This window comes from Mustela nivalis (genome assembly GCF_964662115.1).
Source record: "Mustela nivalis genome assembly, chromosome: 6".
Lineage (NCBI taxonomy): Eukaryota > Metazoa > Chordata > Mammalia > Carnivora > Mustelidae > Mustela > Mustela nivalis.
The window spans coordinates 101,167,681-101,193,164 of NC_139025.1; the positions used below are offsets into that span (position 1 = coordinate 101,167,681).

A 25,484-nucleotide genomic window follows, 5' to 3' on the forward strand; every position below is an offset into this window, starting at 1 on the left:
ATTGAATTGGAGTACTATAACCTGATATTTCAATTCTATTTCTAAGTCTTGTGTAATACTATTAGAATGCTAAAACTTCAAGAAAAATTTATATACTGCTTTAAATTTTTAAAATAACTTTTAAATTATACATGATTTTATCACCTTTATACTTTAGGAATATTAGGACTTTGTAAGTTTCCTTTTTTATTGGAATAATATTTAAGTTGTAACTACTGGAGCTCTATTTTTATAGTGTTTTTTTTTTATAATTCAGTTGTTCTCTTGTACCCTTTATTTTCAATTTAATCATACTTAGGCTATTCAGGGAAGAGGAAATTGATGCAATGACCACATTGCATTCACAGGACATACTTAAAATAACTATGAGTTAGTCTATCAGTAAAGCCCAAAAGCTGGTGCACCTTTTACAACTTAAATATGTGTATGTGCATTAGGTTTTACTCCATTTTTAATAAGCAAGCATATTTCATATTAAAGCCTTTTGATTTAATTCTATAATCATATGTTAATTCTAATCTTGTTGTATGTTGAAACCTCAAGTACCTAAACCACTAGAAAAAAATGGCTTTTTATTATAGGAAAAATAATATATAATATAAAAAAATGTAAAATGATAAATAATATATTATAGCAAGAGAATACTTTTCTGTTATAAAGCATATACACTGTCAAAAATTTTTTTTCAGACAACGCTTAACCAAGAAAATATGGAATATACTTTATGCATAAAAGCCACTTTTTATATGGATTTTCAGAATCAAAGATTCTTTACGAGGAACATGTCATTCATTACCAGGAATATTTAATTCTTTAAATATGAAAGTAATATCTCTTTTCTTTGCCAGTTGTTACATGACACAATGTTTTTAAAAATTGAAATGAAGGGTGATAAATTAGTATATACTGTATTTATTATGGTAATAAGTTACATTTACCCTCTTCTATACTTTCCAGTCTGTTAAAAGAATTTTTTTAACTTTATGTTTTTGTTTTGATCACTATTGAGTTAAAGAATGAAAGAAAACATGGGTCATTTGCACTCATAAGCAGTCTTCCTTCTTGTTATTATTGCCTATAGAAGGATTAAACTAGTGAACTTAACAGCTTTCTACTTTCCTTCATCCAGAATTTCTGGAACCTCAGTCTGAAATTTGAAAGAAAAACAGGTTCTGAATATGCATATGGTTTCTTTTGCCCTCTCTTAGATACATAGAATACAAAGTATGTTATGCATGTCAATAAATTTTTGAAGAAAGGGAAATTAATAGCTGTACTAGGCATAAAGCTATATACATAACCTATGTTATTTCATCTTATTCTTTGTATTTTGTGAGGTAGTTTTTATTAACTCCTCTGACAGGTAAGGAAACCAAAGCTTAGATTTTTAAGTAATTTATCAGAAGGCTCATAGTTAATATCTACTGCCAGCTGGATTTTGAAACCATTACTGTCCAGCTCTAAAACCAGTACCTCTGCCACTAATTATTGGTTATTTATGTAACAGTAATCTTGTAAGTGGAAGTCACCATGAATAAAAATGCAGAAGGCTATCATAGAGTCAAACTCAGGAACTAAATTAAGACTCTCCAACCCAGCCAAGTTTTAGAGTGACGACATCAAGGGCAAGAGGAGGAAGTTATGTGAATAAATTATAGAAATTAGATGCAATGCACAGATACCAAGATTCTGCTCATTTATACTGCAGATATATCTTGAATTCCCTTTTTTGCTAGGCACTGGAAATAAAAAGGCAAACCAATTATACTCCTTTCTCCTGTTGCTCATAATCTAGTTTATAAAGCAGGCACTCACACAAACAAGGTACAGTGGGAGTGCTGTGTTGCAAAGTTTTACCAAGAAAACATAATGTAAAAAGTGTTCTACATTGTATTCTCTCCCTGTAATGCAAGATTCCATGCCCCTAGTCACATTATAAATGAAATATAACCTTCACTGTAGGACATCTGCAATTGACTCTGTGTTTTTATCCTCATTTGTGGAAAGATAGGGTAGAATCCAAGACAGTGATTCTTTGTCAACCTAAGCTTTCCCATCCATTCTTTTTTCTTTGTTTAGTTTCCAAGGTGATAATTTTGCCCTTTTTGTTCTGTGGGAAGTACAGAGAACATAAAAAAAAAAAAATTCAACTTCCACTGTACACCTGGACTTTATTATTGTCTTTAGAACATGAGTGATTTACTTTTCTTCTTTTTCTCTCCACTTCTCAAGTTTTCTTAAAAAAAAAAAAAGTATTCATAGCTTTTAAAGTATAAAAAGATTTAATAAAGAATGAAATCAACAAAGCTATAGTTAAGTCTGAAAGCTTTATGGTGTTTTATCACTGTCTCTTTTCTTCTCTCACCCCTTGTATAGTTTGAAGAATAACCATGTTACAATAATTGTCATAAAGGAGAGTGTAGGAGTACAAAGCTACCACTTTTAAGCAGATATCCTCTTTTATAGTTTTAAAAGTATTTTGGAATGTTATCCTTTATCCAAATAATTTAAGTTTATAGATTAAAGAAAGAAACAAAAACAAATATTACTTTTCTGAAAGAAACAAAAACAAATTTTACTTGTAGAAAACTAAGAAACTCAATATTTAAATATACTCAAGAATTTTGATAAGCTTTCTGGATCATTAGTTCATTTTTTCTGTAGGAGTTCAAGTTTTCCACAGTGCCTTTTCTTATAGTCTGTAAGAAAGAAAACCTCTCATTGGTAGGATTTTCCCAATATTTAGGTATCTAAATTCTCTTAAATGGGGTTTTGAGTAATGACCACCATATTAAGTGTGTAGTGATTGGCATAATAATGCAAGTGGAATTTATTCAGTACTGACATAATTATAAATTTTTGAGCTATATTTAATACAGGGCTCTTCCCTCGTGTGAATTAATTTTTAAATATTCTGCATCCCAGCTTAACCTGAGTATTTTTCTCCTATTAATTAGAATTTTTGCATGTTTTATTTTTTGTTCAATGTATTTTCTCTTTTCCCTTTTTTATGTATAGCAAAAAAAGTCCTCCTAACAAATATATTATTGTTGTCATTTAATCTCAGAACTGGTGACAAGAAAAATGTAGCCTGGAAGATACTTCCAAAGAAACCATGTAAAAATCTGATGAACACTCTGAATAATTTGCACCAGCAGTTGGCAAAATGTAAGTGTATAACTTAATTAAAGGAAGTAATTTAATCTGAAAAAGGACTCCAATTACATTGCCTTACTTGTAAAAGGATACTGTTTATTTTATCTGAGGGGAATTTTTTTATAATCTTAAGGGCAAAAGAACATTAAAGCAAAATTTGTTAGAAGCTGAATAGGAAATTTATAAAATTTATATTTTATATCTTCTACATTTTCATAGAACCATTTTCAAATAATAAAATTGAAAAAGAGGTTAAGGTCACTGTTTTCTTTAATTTTACCATTATTGAAATGCCAGGGTAAAAATAAGGGTTTCCTCTTGTATATTTTCTTCATACATAGAATAGAAGTTTTGTTTTGAAAACTTAAGACAGATGGTTTAAATTAGAAAATGCTGATGATTTTGATGGGGTGAGAGCTGGGTCATATCCTTTTCGCCTTTCATGGATTAATGCTATGGCTTACCTCAAATAATTTGAAAATAGAAGCTTGCCAAATGCATTAAGAAATTAATCAAAATGAAAATTGATTAGGATATGGAATACTTCAGTAAAAAGCTTATATAAGAATACCTTGTCAGTGATCCAGAAATACTGATAAGAAGAATTAAACCTTCATTTCTTTAATCCTCTTGGTATTTTATAACAATGGCTCATTCAGGGCCCATAAATTAAAACTTATTGTATGAAAAATGGTCAGTGATGGTGTAGCAATATTTGAGGTTCTCATTTATGTATTTATCATTTATCTAATCCTCTTGGTATTTTATAACAACAGCCCAATCAGGACCCATAATTTAATACTTACTAAATTATTGTGTGAAAAAATGGTCAGTGATAATACAGCAATATTTGAGGTTTTCATTTATGTATTAGGTGAAATGTAAACATAGGAAGGGGACTATATCCTGGAGGGTTCAAAGTGCCTGAATATTTGGAAATAGGCATGGAAGAAGACGATGTTTCCAAAGCAAACCTTAAAATAAGCAGTTGATTTGGAAGCAGCTTATAAGGACTGGGTTATGGTGACATCCCAATAGAACAACATTTTATCTTATAGAACAAATAAATTATGTATAGAACTTTAGTTAAGCTAACTACTTAATTGCTCTCTAACAAGGCATGTACTTCTTTTAAGTGGCTGAGAAGTCCAGCAGCTTTTGCAGCAATATTTAAAATATTATTAAATTCAGTGAAATAGCCCATCCAGCTCAACTGAAGGGCAGAATCTTAAAACTATAAGCTTTTAAACAGTACTGGTAGTTAACAATTGTGTAACACTTTACAGTGGGCACTTTCACATATAGAAGTTGAGGGAGGTGAAATAGCTTGTCAGAGATCAGACAGTTAACAAAGATGAAGTTAGGCTTAAAATCTAGGCCTTATGTATCAATGCCCACATTCTTCCTAGTACTGTTACTTTTTTGGACAATAACAACTCCAGAAAGAAGAAAAAAAAACTCTCTAAGGTAATTTATTGTTCCTCATATTTTAAAAAGTGTTTAAATTTTTAAACAATCACAGATATTTCTCTGACCTTTGAGAATAGATGCCCCATTACTTCCAAATGGAATATATTTCCTACCAAAAAACATATTCTTCTGTATCAGTGCAATATAACCATGAAAATCAGGAAATTATCATTGAGCGTTACTGTCATCTTTATCCACAGACCAGATTCTAGTTTCATCAGTTATCATAATAATGTTCTTTATAGCAAAGTCATCTATTTCCAAATCAGGTGTTATAATTTAGTTTAAGTCTATTTAGTCTTCTTTTCTCTAAACAGTTCCTTGATTTTTCCTTCTTCTTCTTGATTCTTTTGAAGATGATACTTCCTCTCATAGAATGGTCCATGATGTGGGTTTTCCTCATGGTAAATACAGGTCAGATGTCTTTGGCAAGACTATCGTAGAAGTGACACTATGTTCCTTTCCTAGCATCCTTACCTAGGATCCTTACAACATCCTTACCATATATCCCATAATTTATGACGATGTCTACTTTGTGCACTTAAGGTGGCATCTACCAGGCCTCTCTATTGTGAATTTATTATTTTGCTACTAATGGCTTTAGCATTAAATTGTTCAGGAAGAGTAAGAGCTGTTTTTCACATTTTAATCCTCATGTGTTTTTCCTGTAGGCACTTATATTTTTTAAAAGGAGTGGGCAGTGGGCAGAGATAGGACTAATGCATTTACCCCTGTATCCTGCTGATATGGTTGCTATGATTTTCATTTATTAGTTTATATATAGTTGCTTCAGAACATGAATTTTTTTGATGGTTGTCAGATAAACAAATAATTTTATATTTACTTTGGTTGAAATATATGCAGCAGAGCCTAAAAAATGATGTAGCAAGCTTTGCCAGGGTTTACCTGTCATGAAGTTGTATAAACACAGAGTTCAGGTAGCTTGAGACCTTTTGAATACAGCACATGTAGTTCTTTCAAATTTATTGAGATATAATTGACATACAGGACTGTATAAGTTTAAGGTATACAGCAGAATGACTTGACTTACCTATATAATGAATTTATATTGATATCATTTTGAACATTAGTTTCAACAGTTTGGAAAAACCACTCAAACTCATTTTCTTCACAGTGCAGCAAAGACCAAGAGACGATGGACTAATGGACTTAACAATGAATGACTATGATTTTAATTCTGGAAAAAGGTTGCATATGATAGATCTGGAAATCCAAGAGGCATTTTTGTATTTCATGGCCTCTATTTTAAAAGGTTATAGATCATACCTAAGACCAATAACACAGGCCCCGTCTGAGACAGCCACAGATGCCTCCTCTCTTTTTGCACTACAAGGTGAGTGATTGTATAGTTTTATAATTTTCATTTTATTGAGTTTAACCTTGTGATGATTCAATTGCTTTCTGTGTTAATTAATAGCTCATGTTTCTAAAAACACATACCTATTTTGGGAATATGTGAAGATTGACTTTGTTGATACTCCATTTCCACAAAACTAGTTACTTCTTGGACACATTAGTTCTAATCCCATTAGCTAAATATTTGAAAAGCACAGTGCTTCCTAACCATGTAGAAATGTTGTGTCACAGATGTGTTGTGATACTGATATTTTTAGCTTTCAGAGCAGCTGGGCAATATTGAACACTCAGAGGAGCCCCTGGGATGGCCACCTCCAGGCATGGGCAGCCTCATTCATTTTACTTCAGTGTGCTCTATAAATATTACTTTCTGTTTGTGCCCTGAAGCAAAAGAAGTTGGAGAGCCCTGGAGTACAATTTCTGTCATAATACATATGTATTTTTCTTTTGTGGTATATAACATTTGTAAGAGAAATTCATTTAATAAGCATATATTGAGTTTCTCTAAATGCTAAGTATATAGTGGTATGCAGAAGACACATGGTCACAAAGAGAGAGAGAGAGAGAGACATGGTCACTTCTCCCATTGAGCTTATAGGCAAGAAGATAAGCAATTTGAAAATAATATGAATGAACACTTTATTTCAAAACTTAAAATCACAGAAATCCCTTCCAAGGAATTTATGTCTGAGCCATGGTCTCAGGGATGAGTAGAAATTAGCCACACAAAAGAAAAGTAGAAGACAGTTTTAAGCAGAGAGAACAGATGGAAATAATTTGAGATTATGGGCCCCAAAAAAAAGGCCCAAATGTACTGTAACTGACCACAGCAAGCAACGTGGAGCATGAAATCAGGAAGTAAATTTTTACTCTGTTTCAGTAAGACACAGACATAAGCAAATACTAGAAGAAATGTAACTGGGGCTTTGAGAAAGCCAAATACATGGATAAAGAGCATGCCATGAGCATAGAGCATGCAACACCTGCTTGAGGAAAAAAGGAATTTTAAGCATGCTTTCAGATTTGCTACTTTATATGTAATCTTCAAGGTAGTGAGGGGACCACAGAGACAATTCTGGGTGAGGATTTAAAAGATCTGGATTGAAGTTCCCTTCCTGTTGCTGTCTTTTTCAGGTCATGTCCCTTCTCAGGAGTCTTCGTTTCTTTTTCTTCAAAGTGGTGGGTTGAGGGGGTATGTGGTTAATCAAGTTTCTCCTGGCTTAAAATTTAATGAATCTTTGAATGGTGCTATATTTTGTGACATTATGAATTTATGTTGAACAGCTTTCTTAAGAAGCCGGGACCGGTCACATCAAAAATTCTATAGCATGATGACCAAAACACAAATGTTCATTCGCTTCATTGAGGAATGTTCTTTTGTCAGTGATAAAGATGCAAGCCTGGCATTTTTTGATGATTGTGTAGATAAAGTAAGTAATAGTATGTCTACAGTGCCCTGACTTATTTTGTGTGATTGTTTTAAATGTCGAGTTATATTTCTATTTAACTTTTATCAGCTTTTAACAAAATCTAAGTTCATTCCATTTCATCATTGACTCTTTATTATGGAAGTTCTGTTGGGCCTACTAGATACTAAAGAGCACCTCTTAGAAGTACCTTGCAGGATTTTACTGAATGATCAGTTCTATTTTAGCACTCAGGTGTGTAACCTTGCCTGCCCACTTACAGACTATAGGAGTTTCTCCAAGTGTGTGGACCTCAACTTGAACATCCTTAATTTTCACCTTTCCTTTTTGAGGACTGCCATATGCTGAGAGTAGGTGTAGAGCATAATGAATATTTTACTTGAATATATTTACAATTTGGAAGTGAGTTTGTAGCTTAAATTAAGTGAATTAATTGTGGTATTTTAAATTCGTGTGTGAAACCTTCCCTTCCCCTTCAGTCCTAATATTATTAGGTGGGATGGAGCAAGGTAGGTATCCTTACTGAACAGAAAGGAATTTGGGAACAGTGGCCAGAAGGGGGGTGTCAAAACATGAATGGGGTGAAAAAGGAAGAGCATCCTAGCATTGGGTATTGGAGCCCAAGAAAGGTGAAGACAACATCCATGCAAGGGTGACCTAGCACAGAGAAAAATCAGAGGATGAGAGAATAAAAAGAGTGTCCATGCCAGGGGAAGGATGCGAAGAGTATCCGTGCAGAAACAGCATGGAGTATCAGAGTCTGAGCAAGGTAAGGAGAGTATCTCTACTGAGTAGGGGCAGCTAATGGGGTATCAGAGTTTGATATGGATGAGGAAGATGCCAGCTTGATGGGGGTAAGGGGTTGGTCTGGAAGTAGTTGTTGAAGCCAAATTAGGGTGAAGAAGTCATATATGTGGGGAAGGGTAGTGGTGGAGATGGGAAAATATAGCATATGGGGAAATGGATCAAATAAGTAAATATGTTAAGAACAATGAAGTTACTCACTGTCAGAGAAGGGACTAAGTAATACAGAAAAGGAGAAAACCTGAATGAACCCTGAGGTATTAGAATGAAATTGAGGCTTGATGTATCATTGGTATTCAATATGTATAGAAAAAAATAGAAATAAATATAGATACAAGTGCGTGTGTCTTTCTGTGAACATATACTCCCTATCTCTGTACAATAGGACCTAGGGGCAGCCATCTCCAATAGCAATGAGTACACCAATGCACAGATTTTGGCTTCTAAATACCATTTTCCATTAAAAGGAATTAGGACTCCTTGGAGAAATGATTGGGTCTAGGGCAAGGAAAGTACAAAATGAGCCCTGAGATACCTTGTTCTGGAAAATAAGAAATCACTCCAATAATGGAGACGTGTTTTTTAAAACAACGCCACACATATACAGGCAGATGCTTGTGCATGTGTGTGTTCATGCGTGCGTGCGCACACACACACGCAGACAAGCCAGCTTGAGGGACTCCCACTGATTACATCTGGAACAACTTAAACATCAAATGTTAGTGATAGATCATAACCCATTGAAAAAAATAGGAAACTATGAGTCTATACAAATATCAATCAAGAGTGATGAGAAACAGGACTTTAATTTCAAAGTACCTCTGCACAAAATATGTATTCATTACAAAAGGGGAAAGAAAGAGTAACTTTATGGTGGAACAGAATGCCTGGCAGACCCCACTTTTATCTAATCAAAGTGAATGTCATCAGTAGTGGAACAAATCAGCATCATATGCCTATAATAGGCCACAGTGAGAATACAACAACTCTATGATATTTCTGGCAAAGATGCATATAACCTGCATAATCTCAAGGAAATTTCACACAAACTCAAATTAAGTGACATTCTACAAAATACCTATTCTGTAATCCATGAACTGTCAGCGTTAAGAAAATAAAGGAAAAATTGAGAAACTGTTCAAAGAGACTTGAACTTGACTGAAGAGACTTGACAAGCAAATACAATATATAGTTCAGAATTGAATGCTTTAGGCAGAACATTATTAATGTAATCATTAAAATATGTATTTAGTTTGAGGATTAGACTGTAGTAGTGTAACATGTTAATTTCTACATTTTCATGCTGTGTTATGGTTAGATAAGAGAATGTCATCGTTTGTAGGAAGTACACACTAAAGCATTCAGGGGTGGTGGGTCATCAGGCCAGCAATTTACTCTGTAAAGATGAAAGGGGAAGAGTTGTTTGTACTTGAAAGGTTCCTATACTTGAAACTCTCATATAAATTTGTGACTAGATGTACATAATGTTCATGATTTTATGCCCATGACAATAGAAGGAGGGGAGAGAGCAAAGCTTTGTCATATATTTACTCAATAGGTTATACTTGTAAGGTTGTTTAAAGAAGTCCATCATGTTCAAATTTATGTGACTGAAAGAAAATTAGTGATTTTTGAGGGCAGGGGGCATAACAGCCAAAATACAGCTCATCCCTCAGTATTCAGAAATTGGCTCAGTTCTGAGTTGGACTCGAAAGTGTTTTTTACTATTAAACCAGTACCAAATATGTCTTATAAAAATGAGAAATGATTCTAACTATATCAGATGTAATAGGAAAAACACTGCCTTGAGAATAAGGACTACTTGAGTCTCAGCTCTTAAACTTGTGATTTGAGACAAGTCATCTAGTCTTTCTGTGTTGTTTTCTCACCTATGTTTAAAATACATTGTGAGGAGAGATCACTTTGCATATTTCCCAGTGTTCAAAGTAGTATTGGATGAACTAAAAAGTAGAAAACTCTTTTTCTATTGATTATTTTTTATATTTTACCAATTTTTGATTTTATAGAATGGCCATTCATTTGGTTTTATCATTTCACGACATACAAATGTTTGACTTTTGAATGACTTATACATATGAAGAACAAGAACAAGTTAAGATCCTTCCATTTAGAACACTTGATGGATGAATGATGTAGAGAAATACTGTTGCTTGTGCTGATAGAGAATGTTAAGGTGCCTAGAAATGATCACCCTAGTTCTTGAAATGCTTTGGAGTTGGGAAAAAAAATGGATATATGCCATTATCCACTTAGAACCCATAATTCATTTTTTTCATAGAAATGGATGTAAATGATGATTAGCTGTGGTTCAAATGGTGCCCCTAGGACATGTTTTAAAAAACAAAGTTTATTGAGATATAATATACACATAGTAAATTGCACCTCTGAAATGTACAGTTTGATGAGTTTTGGCAAATAAGATTTCCATGTGGGGGCACCTGGGTGGCTCAGTGGGTTAAAGCCTCTGCCTTTGGCTCAGGTCATGATCTCAGGGTCCTGGGATCGAGCCCCGCATCAGGCTCTCTGCTCAGCAGGGAGCCTGCTTCCCTGTCTCTCTCTGCCTGCCTCTCTGTCTACTTGTGATCTCTGTCTGTCAGATAAATAAATAAATAAATCTTAAAAAAAAAAATAGATTTCCATGTGACCATGACTCCAAAACATAGACCATTTCTATCAACCTGATTTTGAATACTCTATTTAGAAGTGGACTTTTAGAACCCTGCCTTCTTTGTAGGTTGAACTCTGCTTATATAGAGCTTCAAAATCCTGTTTATTGAGAGGTAGCTCCTTGACAGTTTTATTTACATTGAAGCATTGTGCCAAGAATTTGACTTTCACTTGTCTTAGCCAAATCTGTAGGTTTGTTTTATTTGGTGCTTAATAGAAAGAGTAAATAAATAGAAAATGCATGGCAAACAGAAAAGTGTGCTTTAAAACATAATTTCTCTATCCTTTTTTATAGGAATAATTGCTTGGTTTTATGTAAAAAATGATGTTTCTGGGGGTGTCTAGCTGGCTGAGGAGGTAGAGCACGTAACTCTTAATCTGAGGGTCATGAGTTCAAGCCCCATGTTGGGGGTAGAGCCTATTTTTAAAAAGAGAGAGATGTTTCTTACACCATTATGCACTTTGGTGGAAGTTTTCCCCTGTGGTGCGGACTTCCAGTGGTCATCCATATATGCTCATTGAGCTTGCCTTGTGAACAGTGACACACATTCATGTAATAGTTTGTTCCTCTGCCAAGCTAACTAATCATAAGGGACTGAACTAGTGATCAGAGTTTTGCTAATAGCATACTTAAGCCACTACATTGATTAATCCAAATGGGAACACTGAATTTGTTGTGCGAATCCAATTAACGATGCAGAAGACAAGAAATCTTGTTCTCTTTTTCTACTCATTTTATGGACCCTGTTCACAAGTTTGTGTTTTAGCTAAGAATTCATATACAGTAATGTGAGTATCACATGGTTTTTAAAATACTCATTAATATTGTAAGACATATAACACTTCTGCTAGGTACCTAGGGCATCATGTTCTAAGAAGGATATTTTATCACTGATAATTACTAGATTATATTGTCTTAAGAATTTCTGAAAGTAGGTCACCTCCTATTTACTTTGAGTCAGTGCAGGACTTGATGAGAATAATCGCTTAAAGAATATACATTCTGTCCAAAAAAAGCCAATCCTGTTTCATGTGTAACCACTGTTTCTAGACAGATTATTTTCCTGAAATTCTATTTACCTACTCAAAATCTAGATCCAACAAAGGATCACTTATATATAATGGAATCATGTTGCACTTAAAAATTTTAGTGACTAATAAAATTAAAACTGAAAATTAACTGACTAAAGCATAGTTACCTGGATGTGCTTTATTATAATTCAAGATCTTTATTAGAGAAAATAATAAAATGTCACAAGATCCAAAATACATCTTAATAACCTTCATATGCAGTTAGAGGTTAATTGTATTCCTAGTTTTGTTAAGCAGAACTGTCTGAAATAGTAAATAATTATACAGTACTGGTAGTACCTTTCATTTTTTAATACCACAGTTTAAGTATGCTTAGTAAAGCAAGTGAGTACTTGCTTTTAATCTGCAAATGTTATATGAATATCAATAATACTTTAAAATAATCATTTATGTGGGTTTGTTTCTTAGTTGGGTGACTTTTAATCATGTAAGTGAACAGATACTCTTGCCTCTGGTAATTTAGCTATGGGAAATAAGTAATATTTATATATAAATTACATATTATATATTTATATATAGATATTTTTATATAAATTATATATAAATAATATTATGTATACATTAACTATCTAAGTCAATCCATGACAAAGAATGAATAGGAATTAGACATATTCCTCTTTCAACCTCTGCATATTCAAACAGAAAACATTTGCCCAATTTTAGGAAACTAGAGTGGGTAATACTGAATAGGACTATGAAAAACAATGTATGAGAATTATTTGAGCTTCATTTATGACTAATTTAAGAACCATGTGTTCTTGTTCTTCATATGATTATGTTTTAAATCCTTACAATCTGTTCCTATAGGAGGGTTCTTAACTAAGGGCAGTTTTGTTTAACAGATAGTCTGGTAAGATTTTTCTTAGTCTCCCAAGCATCCCTCTGCAGTGTTTGCTAAGTATATTAATGTCTTATGGAAAAAATATGAAGAGAATATGAAAATTATTTTAATTTTATCCTGTTGTGGGTGTTGGATTTCTTTTTCTTCCAATGGGCAGATGTCACTGTGCTTTCCAAGACAGAAATGGCCAACTGATAAATGTAGGATGTATATAGCATGACTGTTTTTATAATGTTGAAATGCGATTTCATTGGTATACAGGTTAAGGGAAATATCTTTTCCCAGGGTACTGAATCTGCAAAGTATTTTAATAGACTTTATAGTGCTGAGAATTAGAGCAGCTGTCCTTATACAGGTTTTTTTCTATGTGATCAAAGTGGCTGGAAATTTAGGAGTGCCTGGGTGGCTTGGTCGGTTAAGTGTCTGCCTTGGGCTCAGGTCATGTTCCCAGGATCCTGGGATCAGCAACCCCCCCCCAACCCCCACCCTGCACCCAACCCGCAGGCTCCCTGCTCAGAGACTCCTGGCTTCTCCCACTTCTCTAGCTTCTCCCTCTGCCCCTCCCCCACACATGTTCTCTCTGGCTCTCTCTGCTCTCGCTCTCTCTCTGTGACAAATAAATTTTTAAAGAATAAATAACAAGTAAACAAAAAAGTAAAAACATCTATTGTTCATAGACAAGCATTTTGCTCTCATAATGTTCAATCCTGGACACAGGAGTAGTTTCCACCTTTCTTTCCAGTGACCTTGGATATTTAACTATCTCTTCGTCTTCATTATCATTGCTGCTCTTACAATTAGATCAACCACATTTCATCCGCATCAAATGTTTGTGCGTAGAGCTTCTCATTGTTCTTGGGTTGCCCCTGAAAACTGTATCCTATTGGGTTACCTATGATTTGAGTTATCATTAACATATTCCTAATGCTGTTGTTTTAAAAATACTGCTCAGTTTGCTGATAATGGCTCAGGTGTTCTCTGTTTTTATTGAAAGTTTTAATTTTTAACAATATTATTAAATGACTAACAGAACAGGGAGTGTGGAAAATGAAAGAGAGAAAAAAACTTTGTAAAGCCCAGTGCCCTTTACTTTCAGTGTTTTTTTACATAATTATAATCATATATTTATATAATTATATAATTATAAATATATAATTATAAAATGATTATAAAATAATTATAAAAATAAATATATAATTATAAGTTTCCCAATTTTTTATACAACCAGATCTTATAGGCATTTTTAATATCATTGTCAAATCTCATAAAAGGAAATATTCATTTTTCCTACAGTAAAACATAACAATTAACATAACAATTTAAAAAGTCAAATAATTTTCCAAGGCTTTGGTCTCATTCCTTCCTGCCCCTAGTTTTTATTCCCCAAAGGCAACTACTTTCATCCATTTCTTTCCATCTCTTTCATCCAGTTCTTCAGCTTTTTCCCTTAAGATTTCCAAATAACATGTTTTTATTGCTGCTGATTGTTTTATGAATTATCCATTAATTATCCATTAATGTTTTATGTATTATCCATTAATGTCATACCTACCATACCACCTGAATTCTCCCAGTGTCATTATAAGGAATTTTGCTCAAATTGTTGTTTGGTGTTAAATATTATTATCACTTTGCATATCATCCCAGCTAGGCCACATATATATATATTAATTAGATTTCCTTTCATGCATGGATTTTGTTTTCTCTGAAGTTAATAATTACTGTATTTTCTTGTTTTGTGTCTATTAACTCATCTCCAAACTTTTCTACAAAAGTGGAAAATCTAAAAATCTCAGTTTTTCCAACATATCAGGTAATCTATCCATTTGATTTTTTTTTTAATTTTTGCTGGAAGTTTCCATGTGTATTGCAGTCTGAACTGATAGCTTGCTACTCTGTCATCCTGATTTTTTCCTTCACCATCATCTTGGGACTTATATTGACTTCTCTCCAGCGTTGGATCCCCTGCTTTCTGGCTTTAGTAACTTCTTTCTTAGTGTATTTCCTTTTGATGGAGCACATCTCCCAATAGCTTAGTGAGAGAGCGTACATGAGAGATAAACATTTTTTGATGCCTTACCTGTCTATAAATGTCTTTATTCTCTCCCAATACTTTTTTTAAAAAATTTATTTATTTATTTGACAGACAGAGATCACAAGTAGGCAGAGAGAGAGGAAGGGAAGCAGGCTCCCCACTGAGCAGAGAGCCCGATGAGGGGCTGGATCCCAGGATTCTGGGATCATGACCAGAGCCGAAGGCAGAGGCATTAACCCACTGAGCCACCCAGGTGTCCCCTCTCCCAATACTTGATTGCTAATTTGGCTGATGTAAAAAAAAATTTTTTTTTTGAAAGTTATGTAAAACTTTATTCTATGCCAAGCATTAGAAGTCAGACTGACTGGCCAGGGCCGCCTCCGAAGAGAGCGATGCCCCTTGGTCTTACAGGCTAGTTCTTTGATGTAAAATTTTTAAGTCTTCTAGCTCCAAATGTAATTGTTGAGAATACCATTTGGTCTAATGTTCTGTTGATTTCTGACCTTTTGTACCTGATTTTTTCTTCTCTCTGAAAGCATTTAAGATCCTTGATATTCTAAAGTTTCATAAGGATATCCCTAGTGGAGGCCATCTTTTCTTCGTTGAGTTGAATACGTGCAGGCCCTTTTACTCTATGGACTCATTTTCTTCAGATTCAGGGCAATTTTCCTGCATCCCATTCTTTCTTTACTCCATTTCTTCAGTTCTCTTTTTCTGAAGTATGTATTACTTGGACACTGGCCTTCCTATCCTGATACTCCTAACTTTTTTCATCCCATGTTCTCTCTGTTTTTCATCTCCACTTTCTGGGAGATTTCTTCAAGTTTATTTTTCCGACTTTTGTAGTATAATTTTGACTTCTTTCACATTTATAATTTCTCTAAGTCTCTTTTTTTATAGCATCTTCTTATCATGGATATAGGCTTATTCGTTTTAGTTATTTTGAGCAGTTTTTTCCCTCTGCATTGTCTCTGCTGCTTTTTTTCCCCAATGGCATTTTTAAAAATTTTTAATTATTTTTATTAACATATAATGTATTATTTGCCCCGGGGGTACAGGTCTGTGAATCCTCAGGCTTACACACTTCACAGCACTCACCATTTCACATACCCTCCCCAATGTCCATAACCCAACCACCCTCTCCATATCCCCTGTCTCTGCTTCTTCTTACTCACGTGTTGCTTTTAATATTTGTTTGTTTTATTCTTCTTCAAGTTATTAGTTTTCCTTGTGTGATCTTTGGTCAGTATTTCAAGAATGAGGCACAAGAACTCACTGGAGCTTTAATGGGAAGGTGAGGCTTGGAGTTTCCTTAGGTATGAGATTGATGGTCATAAAAGAACTCACCTATTTCATTAGAGTCCCTGTTTGATCAGTGTCTATAATTCTTTTCTTTTAGGCTGCTTAATTTCCCCAAGAGGTTATCTCCAGTCTTTAGCCTGAGGAGTGTAAGACTGGTTGCCGGTGTTCTCACAGCAGAATGGGGAAGGTAGCTGAGGGCTTTCCCTTGTATCGTGTAGGTTTTTACTCACTTCACCTGTTTTTATTAACCTCCTTCATCTGCCACAGCTCTGCTTGGTGTCCTCAAGTCTAGAGTCCCTCTGGGTCACACAGAAAGACCCAACCTCATCTATGGCCACGGTGTGAAGAGGTAGTGCCCTAATACTGAGTTGGGTTAGGGATCTGGGAGTCCTTAACTGGCTTTTAACCAGTTTTCCTGCTTCAGCAACGTGTCCATTCCCATCTTCAAGGTCATTCGAGCACTTTTCATTCCTGATCTTTCTGGGACTCTGTGGAGCAAAATGGCTAGATTTTTGGCTTTTTCTCCTTTATTCCCTCCCCAGTGCCATATCTGTGGCTTTCAGCTTTCACAGGTCACATCAATCTACTTTGCAGCTTCTAAAATGTTTTTCCAGCTGTGCTATTGTCCTCTCTCCAGTTCATTTTATCTTTGTGGGTCATTGTTTTGTGTGTGTGTGTGTGTGTGTGTGTGTTTCCAATCTCCTTACTTCTCAGTTTGGTGAGATTTCAGGAGGGATTGAAAGTAAATTGTTGTGTTTAATTTGTCTTGTTCAACCAGGATTGTGTGTGATCTTTAATTTTTAATGATTGTATATTTCATCTATTTATCATACTTTACCTGCTTTTTTGAAATATGGGTGACTTCCAGTGTATTGCTATTGCAATCCTGCAAAAAAAAAAAAAACATTTTTCATGCTGATAGATGTTTTTCAGGTTAGATTATTTTCTTAGAATAAGAATAAGGCAGATGTGTTTAAATATATCTTGCTTTCTAAAGAAGACTTTACCTATTTTGAGTACCAGCAGGGTATGTGATTATCTAGTTTACTGTATCTTTGCTAATTTCACTATATAAAAGTTCTTTTTTGACAGGCTAGAAAGAAAGGTATCCTTTTTTAATACTGATTTTTAACTATCCTTCAACAGAATTTAAACACTTATTCTAAAACCAATATATTCTACTTTGCCTAAATTTTTATTATTAAATTTTATTTGCTTAAACTTTTATTCTGAAGATTGATTACTTTTATAATTTGTGGAAAAACCAATAAAGCTAATACATATTATTTTTTGATTGGAAAATAACAATATAAGGAAAAGACAAGCAGTAATACCATTACCCAGAGGTAACATTTTGATAAGAGTATACATTTGTGAAAGAGAAAAACACAAGTATATATATGTGTATAGATACACATATGTATATATGGCATACATATTCACTCTTTTAAAAAATTAGAATCAAAATATATGTTAAATGGATTTTTGTCATTTATCATTACTTTGTGAACATTTTTTCATGTCATTAATTATTCTGAAACATCTTTATTGTTTTCTAGCTCACTATATGGATATATCATTAAAAACATTCTTTAATCTTGGGGATTATAGCATGTAGTTCTGTGAAATTATAAGTGACAATTTATGTAAGAACACTGTGAGTGTCCATTTTTTTTTTAATAAAAATTTAAAAATTTTTAAAGCTATCCTTGGCCTTTTTTGGTATATTGTGCCTTAAATCCTTATCTTAAAGAGTTAACTTTTTATAATTCTTGTTCACCCATTTATTTCCAACTGGTAATGTGATATTCTCTCTAACTTAATAAAGTGCTGTGGGTTAAATTTTGTCATATGTATGATATCTTGTTGTGGTTTTTTGTTTGTTTGTTTGTTTGTTTGTTTTATAATTTTTTATTTTTTATAAACATATATTTTTATCCCCAGGGGTACAGGTCTGTGAATCACCAGGTTTACACACTTCACAGCATTCACCAAAGCACATACCCTCCCCAATGTCCATAATCCCGCCCCCTTCTCCCAAACCCCCTCCCCCCAGCAACCCTCAGTTTGTTTTGTGAGATTAGAGTCACTTATGGTTTGTCTCCCTCCCAATCCCATCTTGTTTCATTGATTCTTCTCCTACCCACTTAAGCCCCCATGTTGCATCACCACTTCCTCATATCAGGGAGATCATATGATAGTTGTCTTTCTCTGCTTGACTTATTTCACTAAGCATGATACGCTTTTTGTTTGTTTTTAATTAATGCCAGTGTTGTGCTTTTTAGCTTATGAGCTCTTTTTAGGCATTTTAGAGTCTGTTAAGTTTTCACTTTTTGTGAATATTACCTTGCCATAGAGTATCTAGAAGAGATTGTACTATTCAAGTGCTTTCAATACTGATGTGATTGGAATTTTAACTCAAATCTGCTTCTAGGTAAACTGGAAAAACTTAGAGAAGTATCTTATATTTAGTAAAAATGAAACCTAGAACAAGGTATTCTCAACACATACATACACTTGGGTTTGTGCATATTTTAAAATATTACTTTTTGAGTACATTCTCATTATTCAAAATGCAAAATAATATGAAAAGGTATACATTGGGAAATCTGGGTCCTATCTCATCCTTTATTCCGTTCATCACCCCTTCCCCATATGGGAAATTACTTTTCATAGTATTCTTTAGTATATCTTTATGTGAATACAAGCAAAAAATGAGTGTGTGTTTTTATTTTTCTCTCTTTTTTACTCAGAAGATAATATACTGTATACACTGTCCTGTACCTTGTTATGTTTACTTAATTATCTTAGAAATCTTTTTTAATGGTGCATAGAAGACTTGCTCATTTTTTTAAATAGTTCTTTAATATCCAGCTATATAAATGTTTTATTTAACCATTCCCCATAGACAAATTCTAGGCTAACCAATGTATTTTTCTTAATGTATGTTTTTTAAACTTTTTCAGGTGGATATGGACAAGAGTGGTGAAATGCGACTTATAGAACTGGATGAATCTTTCAAAAGTGAACATACTGTTTTTGTAACACCACCTGAGATCCCCCATCTACCCAATGGTGAAGAACCCCCTTTACAGTACAGGTATTCAAGAGGCAGAATGTTTGAGATTGAAAGAGAGAAGCAATCCATCATCTGTGACGTAGCTTTCTAAGGACTGTGGTATTTTCAAAAATCCAAACTTTACAGATTCCTAATTTTTAGGTGGTAAGCAAGCTTATCCCACATCCATTACTAAGTTTTGAGGTATAAAAAGCAAAGAGTTGTAATTTTGCATAATGTAGACTTGGTTAGCTCTCTATATGTATATAAGTATCTGTTCTCATAAATGTTGGTTAAACTTAGTTAGGACCTCACCCCACCAAAATGCAGCACTTTTATTACAGATTTTGATTTTTGTTTCTCGTTTTAGCTGATTCTCTCACTTTCATCCCCTTTCCCACACACATAGTGATTAATGTAACCCTGGTTTACAACAGGATTAAATCTAAGTTAGTCAATATTTGTGGCCTTAATTTTAATAATATAATTTTGGGGGCTATTTTTCTGTGAGTTTTTATTTAAGTTGTGGAAATTCAGAACTACTGGGAATCAATCAGTTAACTTAGGAAATTTGGTCAGATCCTGCAGTAAGTGTTTGGTATATAGGTTTGAATGATACATTGTTCCTGCTTTCAAGTCTAGTGGGAAAGAGAAAAGTTCTGAGCATAGTGAAATAAGGTTGTCATAAAGGTAGATTTATTATACATCTGGATAGATATCCAGATGTGTATTATACACATACATTTGTTACCTACTAGAGGTAGTTTCCAGTATGCATTTATTTTTACTTAAAATGGCACTTCCTTTTAGATTTTAAATGATTTCTTTCTCTGGTAATACTTTCTTACTTTAAAGATTTTAAAACCATTTCACATCTTTCATTCATTAGTTCACATTTTATTTTCATTGAAAAGGATTTTTCAGGACACCCTCATTTATAACTTGGATTAAATTCTTCTTTTTACAGATGAAAAAGTGGTGCAACAGGTGTTTATGAATGTTGTTGATCAATTCATAGGCCACTCAGTTCCTGCCCTTACTTTTCATCTATTGATGATGTTGCTCAGATCACTTTTTAGAAATCTGGGTTTTGTCAGAGGTGTTTAAAATCTCCTAGTTTCTCTCTTTCTCACTTCTTTTTCTTTCTAAACAAGATCTCATTTCTTTGATCTGTTTGTACATTACACTTCTAAGACTGTCTTAGGAACAGGTTTCACTAATATAGTTTTGTTTTTCTTTTTATGCTTTGACTTTAACTTTTTTTTTTCTTTTTTTAAATTTATTTTTTATTTTCAGCATAACAGTATTCATTATTTTTGCAATTTTACTTTTAGATTTAGTCCTCTAATTTAAAAAAAAAAATTACTTAGCTTAGAAAGTTCCCGAGTCTTAAAGAATCTAAGTCACTTCTTATGTTGAGACTAACAATATAATTTTGCAATCATACACATCATTGGAAATACAACTTAAATGTCTTCAGTGAGCATAGTGTGTCCTCTTAGTGAGAGGTTACTCATATTCAACATTGTCTGTGTGAAATGATAGAGTAGTAAGTTTCCATAAGATACACAGAATGGACATCAGTTAGAATGGCAAAAATCAACAAGGCAAGAAACAAGTATTGGAGAAGTTGTGGAGAAAGGGGAACCTCTTATACTGTTGGTGGTAATGCAGATTGGTGCAGCCACTTTGGAAAGCAGTGTGGAGGTTCCTCAAAAAATTAAAAATAGAGATACCCTATGACCCAGCAATTGCATTACTGGGTATTTACCTCAGAGATACAGATGTGGTGAAAAGAAGGGCCATATGCACCCTGATGTTCATAGCAGCAATGTCCACAATAGCCAAAATGTGGAAAGAGCCAAGATGCCCTTCAACAGATGAATGGATAAAGACGTGGTCCTTATACACAGTGGAATATTACTCGGCCATCAGAAAGGATGAATGAATACCTAACTTTTACATCAACTTGGATGGGACTGAAGGAGATTATGCCAAGTGAAATAAGTCAAACAGAGAAAGTCAGTTATCATATGGTCTCTTACTTATGGAACATAAAGAATAACATGGAGGACATTAGGAGAAGGGAAAAACAAAGGGGGAGAAATTGGAGTGGGAAATGAACCATGAAAGACTATGGACTCTGGGAAACAAACGGAAAGTTTTAGAAGGAGTGGGGTGGGAAGACAGGTGGGCCTGGTGATGGGTATTAAGGAGGCACAGATTGCGTGGAGCACTGGGTGTTATACGTAAACAATGGATCGTGGAATGCTATACCAAAAGCCAATGATGTACTGTATGGTGACTAACACACACACACACACACACACACACACACACACAAAAGATACACAGAATGGTCTTATTATCACACCATGTACATATAATGAACTTTTTACAGGTTGTAATTTTCCTGAACTTCTTTGCTATTTTATTCCTACTTAACATTTAATATTTATTTTTTCACTTTACTGAATTTGCCTGTGGTAATGTATAACAGATACAGTTTACCATCTTTTATTATAGCTGGTTTTCTTCTCAGTTAATCGAAACTACTGTTATACCTTTAGGAAGGCTATAAAGTAGGTTCAGTTTGATGCTCAGGGGCTTCTTCTGTTTTAGCATCGCTCTTTCCTAGCTGCAGCTACCTTTCACATTCCCAATAGGGCCATTCATTCTAATCTTTTTGCTGCCCCCGTCTTTTTCTTTGTCTTCATCTTCATCTTCATCTTCTTCGTTGTCGTCGTCGTCTTCTTCTTCTTCTTCTTCTTCTTCTTCTTCTACCTCTTCGATTTTCTTTCTGACAAATGAGAGCCAGAACCTGCTTAGCTAACCGGATAAACCAATTCATGATAATATAAGAGTTTATCCTGGAGTGTGTTAATACCTTATTTGTATCTTTTGAAGAGGACGGTTCTGTGGTAATATCTTAATCTAAAGCAAAAATACCAATGACTATCCTGTCTGAAAGAGTATTGATTTGGGGCCTTTTACCAGCTGTCATATTATCTGTTTGCTGTATATTTACGTGAATACTAACTTACAAAGTTCACGTGTTTTTGACAAATTCAGCAAAATTTAAATCTTTCACTTTCCTACCTCTAAAATATATAGTTGAGTTCATATTTGGCTGCTACATGATAGCAAGAAAGGCAACATTAACACGAATATTTGTTGAGTGTATATCATAGTCTGATGGAGAAAGATAATTAAAATAGACTCTAAGTTAAGATGTTATTGGTCAGGTTTTTTTTTAGATTGTGACCAGTATGATCATCTATGTGTGCTTGAGATTTTTTTTTCTTTTCAAAAACAGCTATAATGGATTTCCAGTTCTTAGAAACAATTTATTTGAGAGACCTGAAGGATTTCTACAAACACGAAAGAACAAATTGCCTTCAAAATCAAGTAGTCCTAGTAGCCCTTCTCCCATGTTCAGAAGAACAAAACAGGTGCTTTGATAATTTTGCATTCTTCATGTAATCAAGTGTTAGAACAAAAATAAATATGACACTCATCCTCCCTTAATATATTTTACTACCCCATATATATGGCTAGATTATTATGCTCCTCAAAACATCCCCCAAATAATTTAGAGTAATGTTACTTCAAAAAATTAACTAGTTTTCTTATCTTGGAACTTTATTTCACATATTTTATAATAGAGATTCAAGCACAGGCTTGAATATGTATTAATTATAGACAGATTTTGTTAGGGAAGTATATAAAAGCATATGACTTACACTTGTTCATGATTCAGTTAAATAAGGATGCTTAAGTGTGACATTCTATTAATGAGACCCTTGCATTTTTTTCTAGGAAATTAAATCAGCCCATAAAATTGCCAAGAGGTACTCTTCCATTCCTCAAATGTGGTCTAGGTGTCTCCTGCGCCATTGTTATGGACTGTGGTTTATTTGTCTGCCAGCTTATGTGAAAGTGTGTCACTCAAAAGTCAGGGCCCTGAAAACAGCTTATGATGTCCTTAAAAAAATGCAGTCAAAAAAGATGGATCCACCTGATGAGGTAACGATTCTTTTTAAAAATGCACTATTTTATTCTAGATCTAAGTTCATAGATACCTTGTTTCCAAACACTTCTGAATTATGTGTTTTCAGGTGTGCTACCGCATTCTTATGCAGCTTTGTGGGCAGTATGATCAGCCGGTGCTTGCAGTTCGAGTACTTTTTGAAATGCAGAAAGCTGGTATTGACCCCAATGCCATCACTTATGGTTATTATAATAAGGTAATTACTTTGAGTTAATGGAGAAACGAGTATAACTTTTGTGATTGTACAACCTTAATTTAATGGCAGAAATTATTGACTCAGGGTTTATTTGGCATTGATTTTGGAGTATTAAAATATATTCTGTAAATCAAGTAAGTTTTTTGTTCCATTTTGTTGTTATACAATGTAGATATTCTTGGCTTGACTATAAAGCTGATGTGCATTCACTGATACATATTGTTTTACTAATTATTTTATTTTGTTGAACAAATAGGCTGTTTTGGAAAGTACCTGGCCTTCAAGAAGTCGTAGTGGCTATTTTCTTTGGACAAAAGTAAGGAACGTTGTTTTAGGAGTAGCACAGTTCAAAAGAGCTTTAAAGAAACACACACACTTATCACAAACCACTCTCTCAGGTAATTAAAGATTCTTAAGAGATGTACTTATTTTACTTTGTAAAAAAGAAATTAATTGACTAGTTATAATTTACATTTCTTAGAAATTTTAAATGGTTTCAAAATATTTAATGATTTCTAATTTTTATTGCCATTAAACAAATTCTAATATTATTTTCCCATTAAAAAATACCTTAAGTCCTACCCACTTAAGCCTCCATGAAATAAAAAGAATTAAAAAAAAAAAAGAAAAGAAAAAAAAATACCTTAAGTCACTTTTTTTCTTAAACTGTTAAATTATCACTCTTTGGTGATCTTGTTTTAGTATCCATTAATAATTCATAGTAGTTATAATTGTCATAGTTGTAATTTGCTAATTATGTGGCACGTTCATGTTCAGTATGAGTGGATTATTAGCTTGAGCAACAAACTAATGTGTATTTTTGGTATCTGCCTGAGTAGTAAAATGCTGTCAAATTGTGTTCTTAAGCAGATGGCAGTGACCTGGATGCTGTTAGTCATGGCAGCATGGATAGTGGTCATGGGACACACACTGTGGAGCAGGCACCTTTTAATACGGGTTTAATCAAAGTATATGCTACTGATGATAGATCTAGTACAGGTTTGTGTGTGCTTATGTATACATTTATTACAGTACATTTAAAAAAATAAAGTTGCTAGTTTGTCTTTTTGAGATTTTAATTCTCAGTTATGTATTTAGGTTAACTGTCACTTTTTAATTTTATATGTTAGGTACTTGGTTTGATATTTTGTCTAATAACTATATGCTATTTTATTCATTCTTTATTAGAATAGATAAAAGTTTAAGAGAGTTTATTCAAGTATTTAGTCCATGGCAATCCAATTAACTCTGGATGGCACACAGATCTCTGTATCTTGTCACTTTCCTAGGGTAAATTCTTGTTCGTAATTATGAAAATGTTATTAGGGATTTTTAAAAAAGAAACTTAATAGCCCTGATCAGAGTTACTAATACATATCAACATCAACTTCCTGGTTTTAACAGTGTGTTATGTTTCTTGTAAGATAATATTATTGACAGGAGCTGGGTGAAGAGTACACAGGAACTCTCTGTACTGTATTATTTTTGCAATTTCTTGTGAGTCTTAAACTATATTAAAAAGGTATAATAAAAAACTTGCAAATACATATAAAAGTTATAGCATTCTAGCATTGAAGATACTATTAATTTCATTAAAATATCAGATTTGTATGTAAGTTTTCTCTAAGAATTAAAACTGACACAATTTCTTGAATGATTTTGTCCTTTCCATTAGTACATTTTTTAAAAGACACATGACTTTTTTTTTTTCTTTTTTTCAAGAGAGAACTTAAGTGGTGGGGAGAGGGGAGAGCAGAGAGAGAAGGAGAAGCAGACTCCTTGCTGAGCAGGAAGCCTGACTCAGGGTGCAATCTCAGGACCCCAAGATCATGACCTGAGCCAAAGGCAGACAGTTAACTGATTGAGCCACCCAGGCATCCCATGACTTTTGAACAGAGTGTAAGAGACACCTCTTAACAGACAGAAATTTTAAATTTAAAAATCCAAGCATAAATAATGAAATATGAAGTTTCTGTCTCTACAAATG

General features: G+C 33.7%; 1 protein-coding gene across 30 annotated transcripts in view; it reads left to right on the forward strand.

Moving 5' to 3' along the window:
* DENND4A (DENN domain containing 4A) overlaps positions 1-25,484 on the forward strand; it is a 145,740-nt gene that overhangs the window by 86,121 nt on the left and 34,135 nt on the right. For 10 of the 30 annotated variants that reach the window (XM_082737046.1, XM_082737045.1, XM_082737039.1 and 7 more), the window contains 9 exons: positions 3,068-3,168; positions 5,762-5,980; positions 7,288-7,433; positions 19,159-19,292; positions 22,567-22,702; positions 23,070-23,276; positions 23,369-23,497; positions 23,754-23,895; positions 24,365-24,496. In XM_082737046.1, coding sequence (XP_082593172.1) covers positions 3,068-3,168; positions 5,762-5,980; positions 7,288-7,433; positions 19,159-19,292; positions 22,567-22,702; positions 23,070-23,276; positions 23,369-23,497; positions 23,754-23,895; positions 24,365-24,496 — 1,346 coding nt within the window. Of the gene's footprint in view, positions 1-3,067; positions 3,169-5,761; positions 5,981-7,287; positions 7,434-19,158; positions 19,416-22,566; positions 22,703-23,069; positions 23,277-23,368; positions 23,498-23,753; positions 23,896-24,364; positions 24,497-25,484 lie in introns of all 30 variants that reach the window. The other 20 variants (XM_082737023.1, XM_082737022.1, XM_082737019.1 and 17 more) reach the window with 5 other exon arrangements.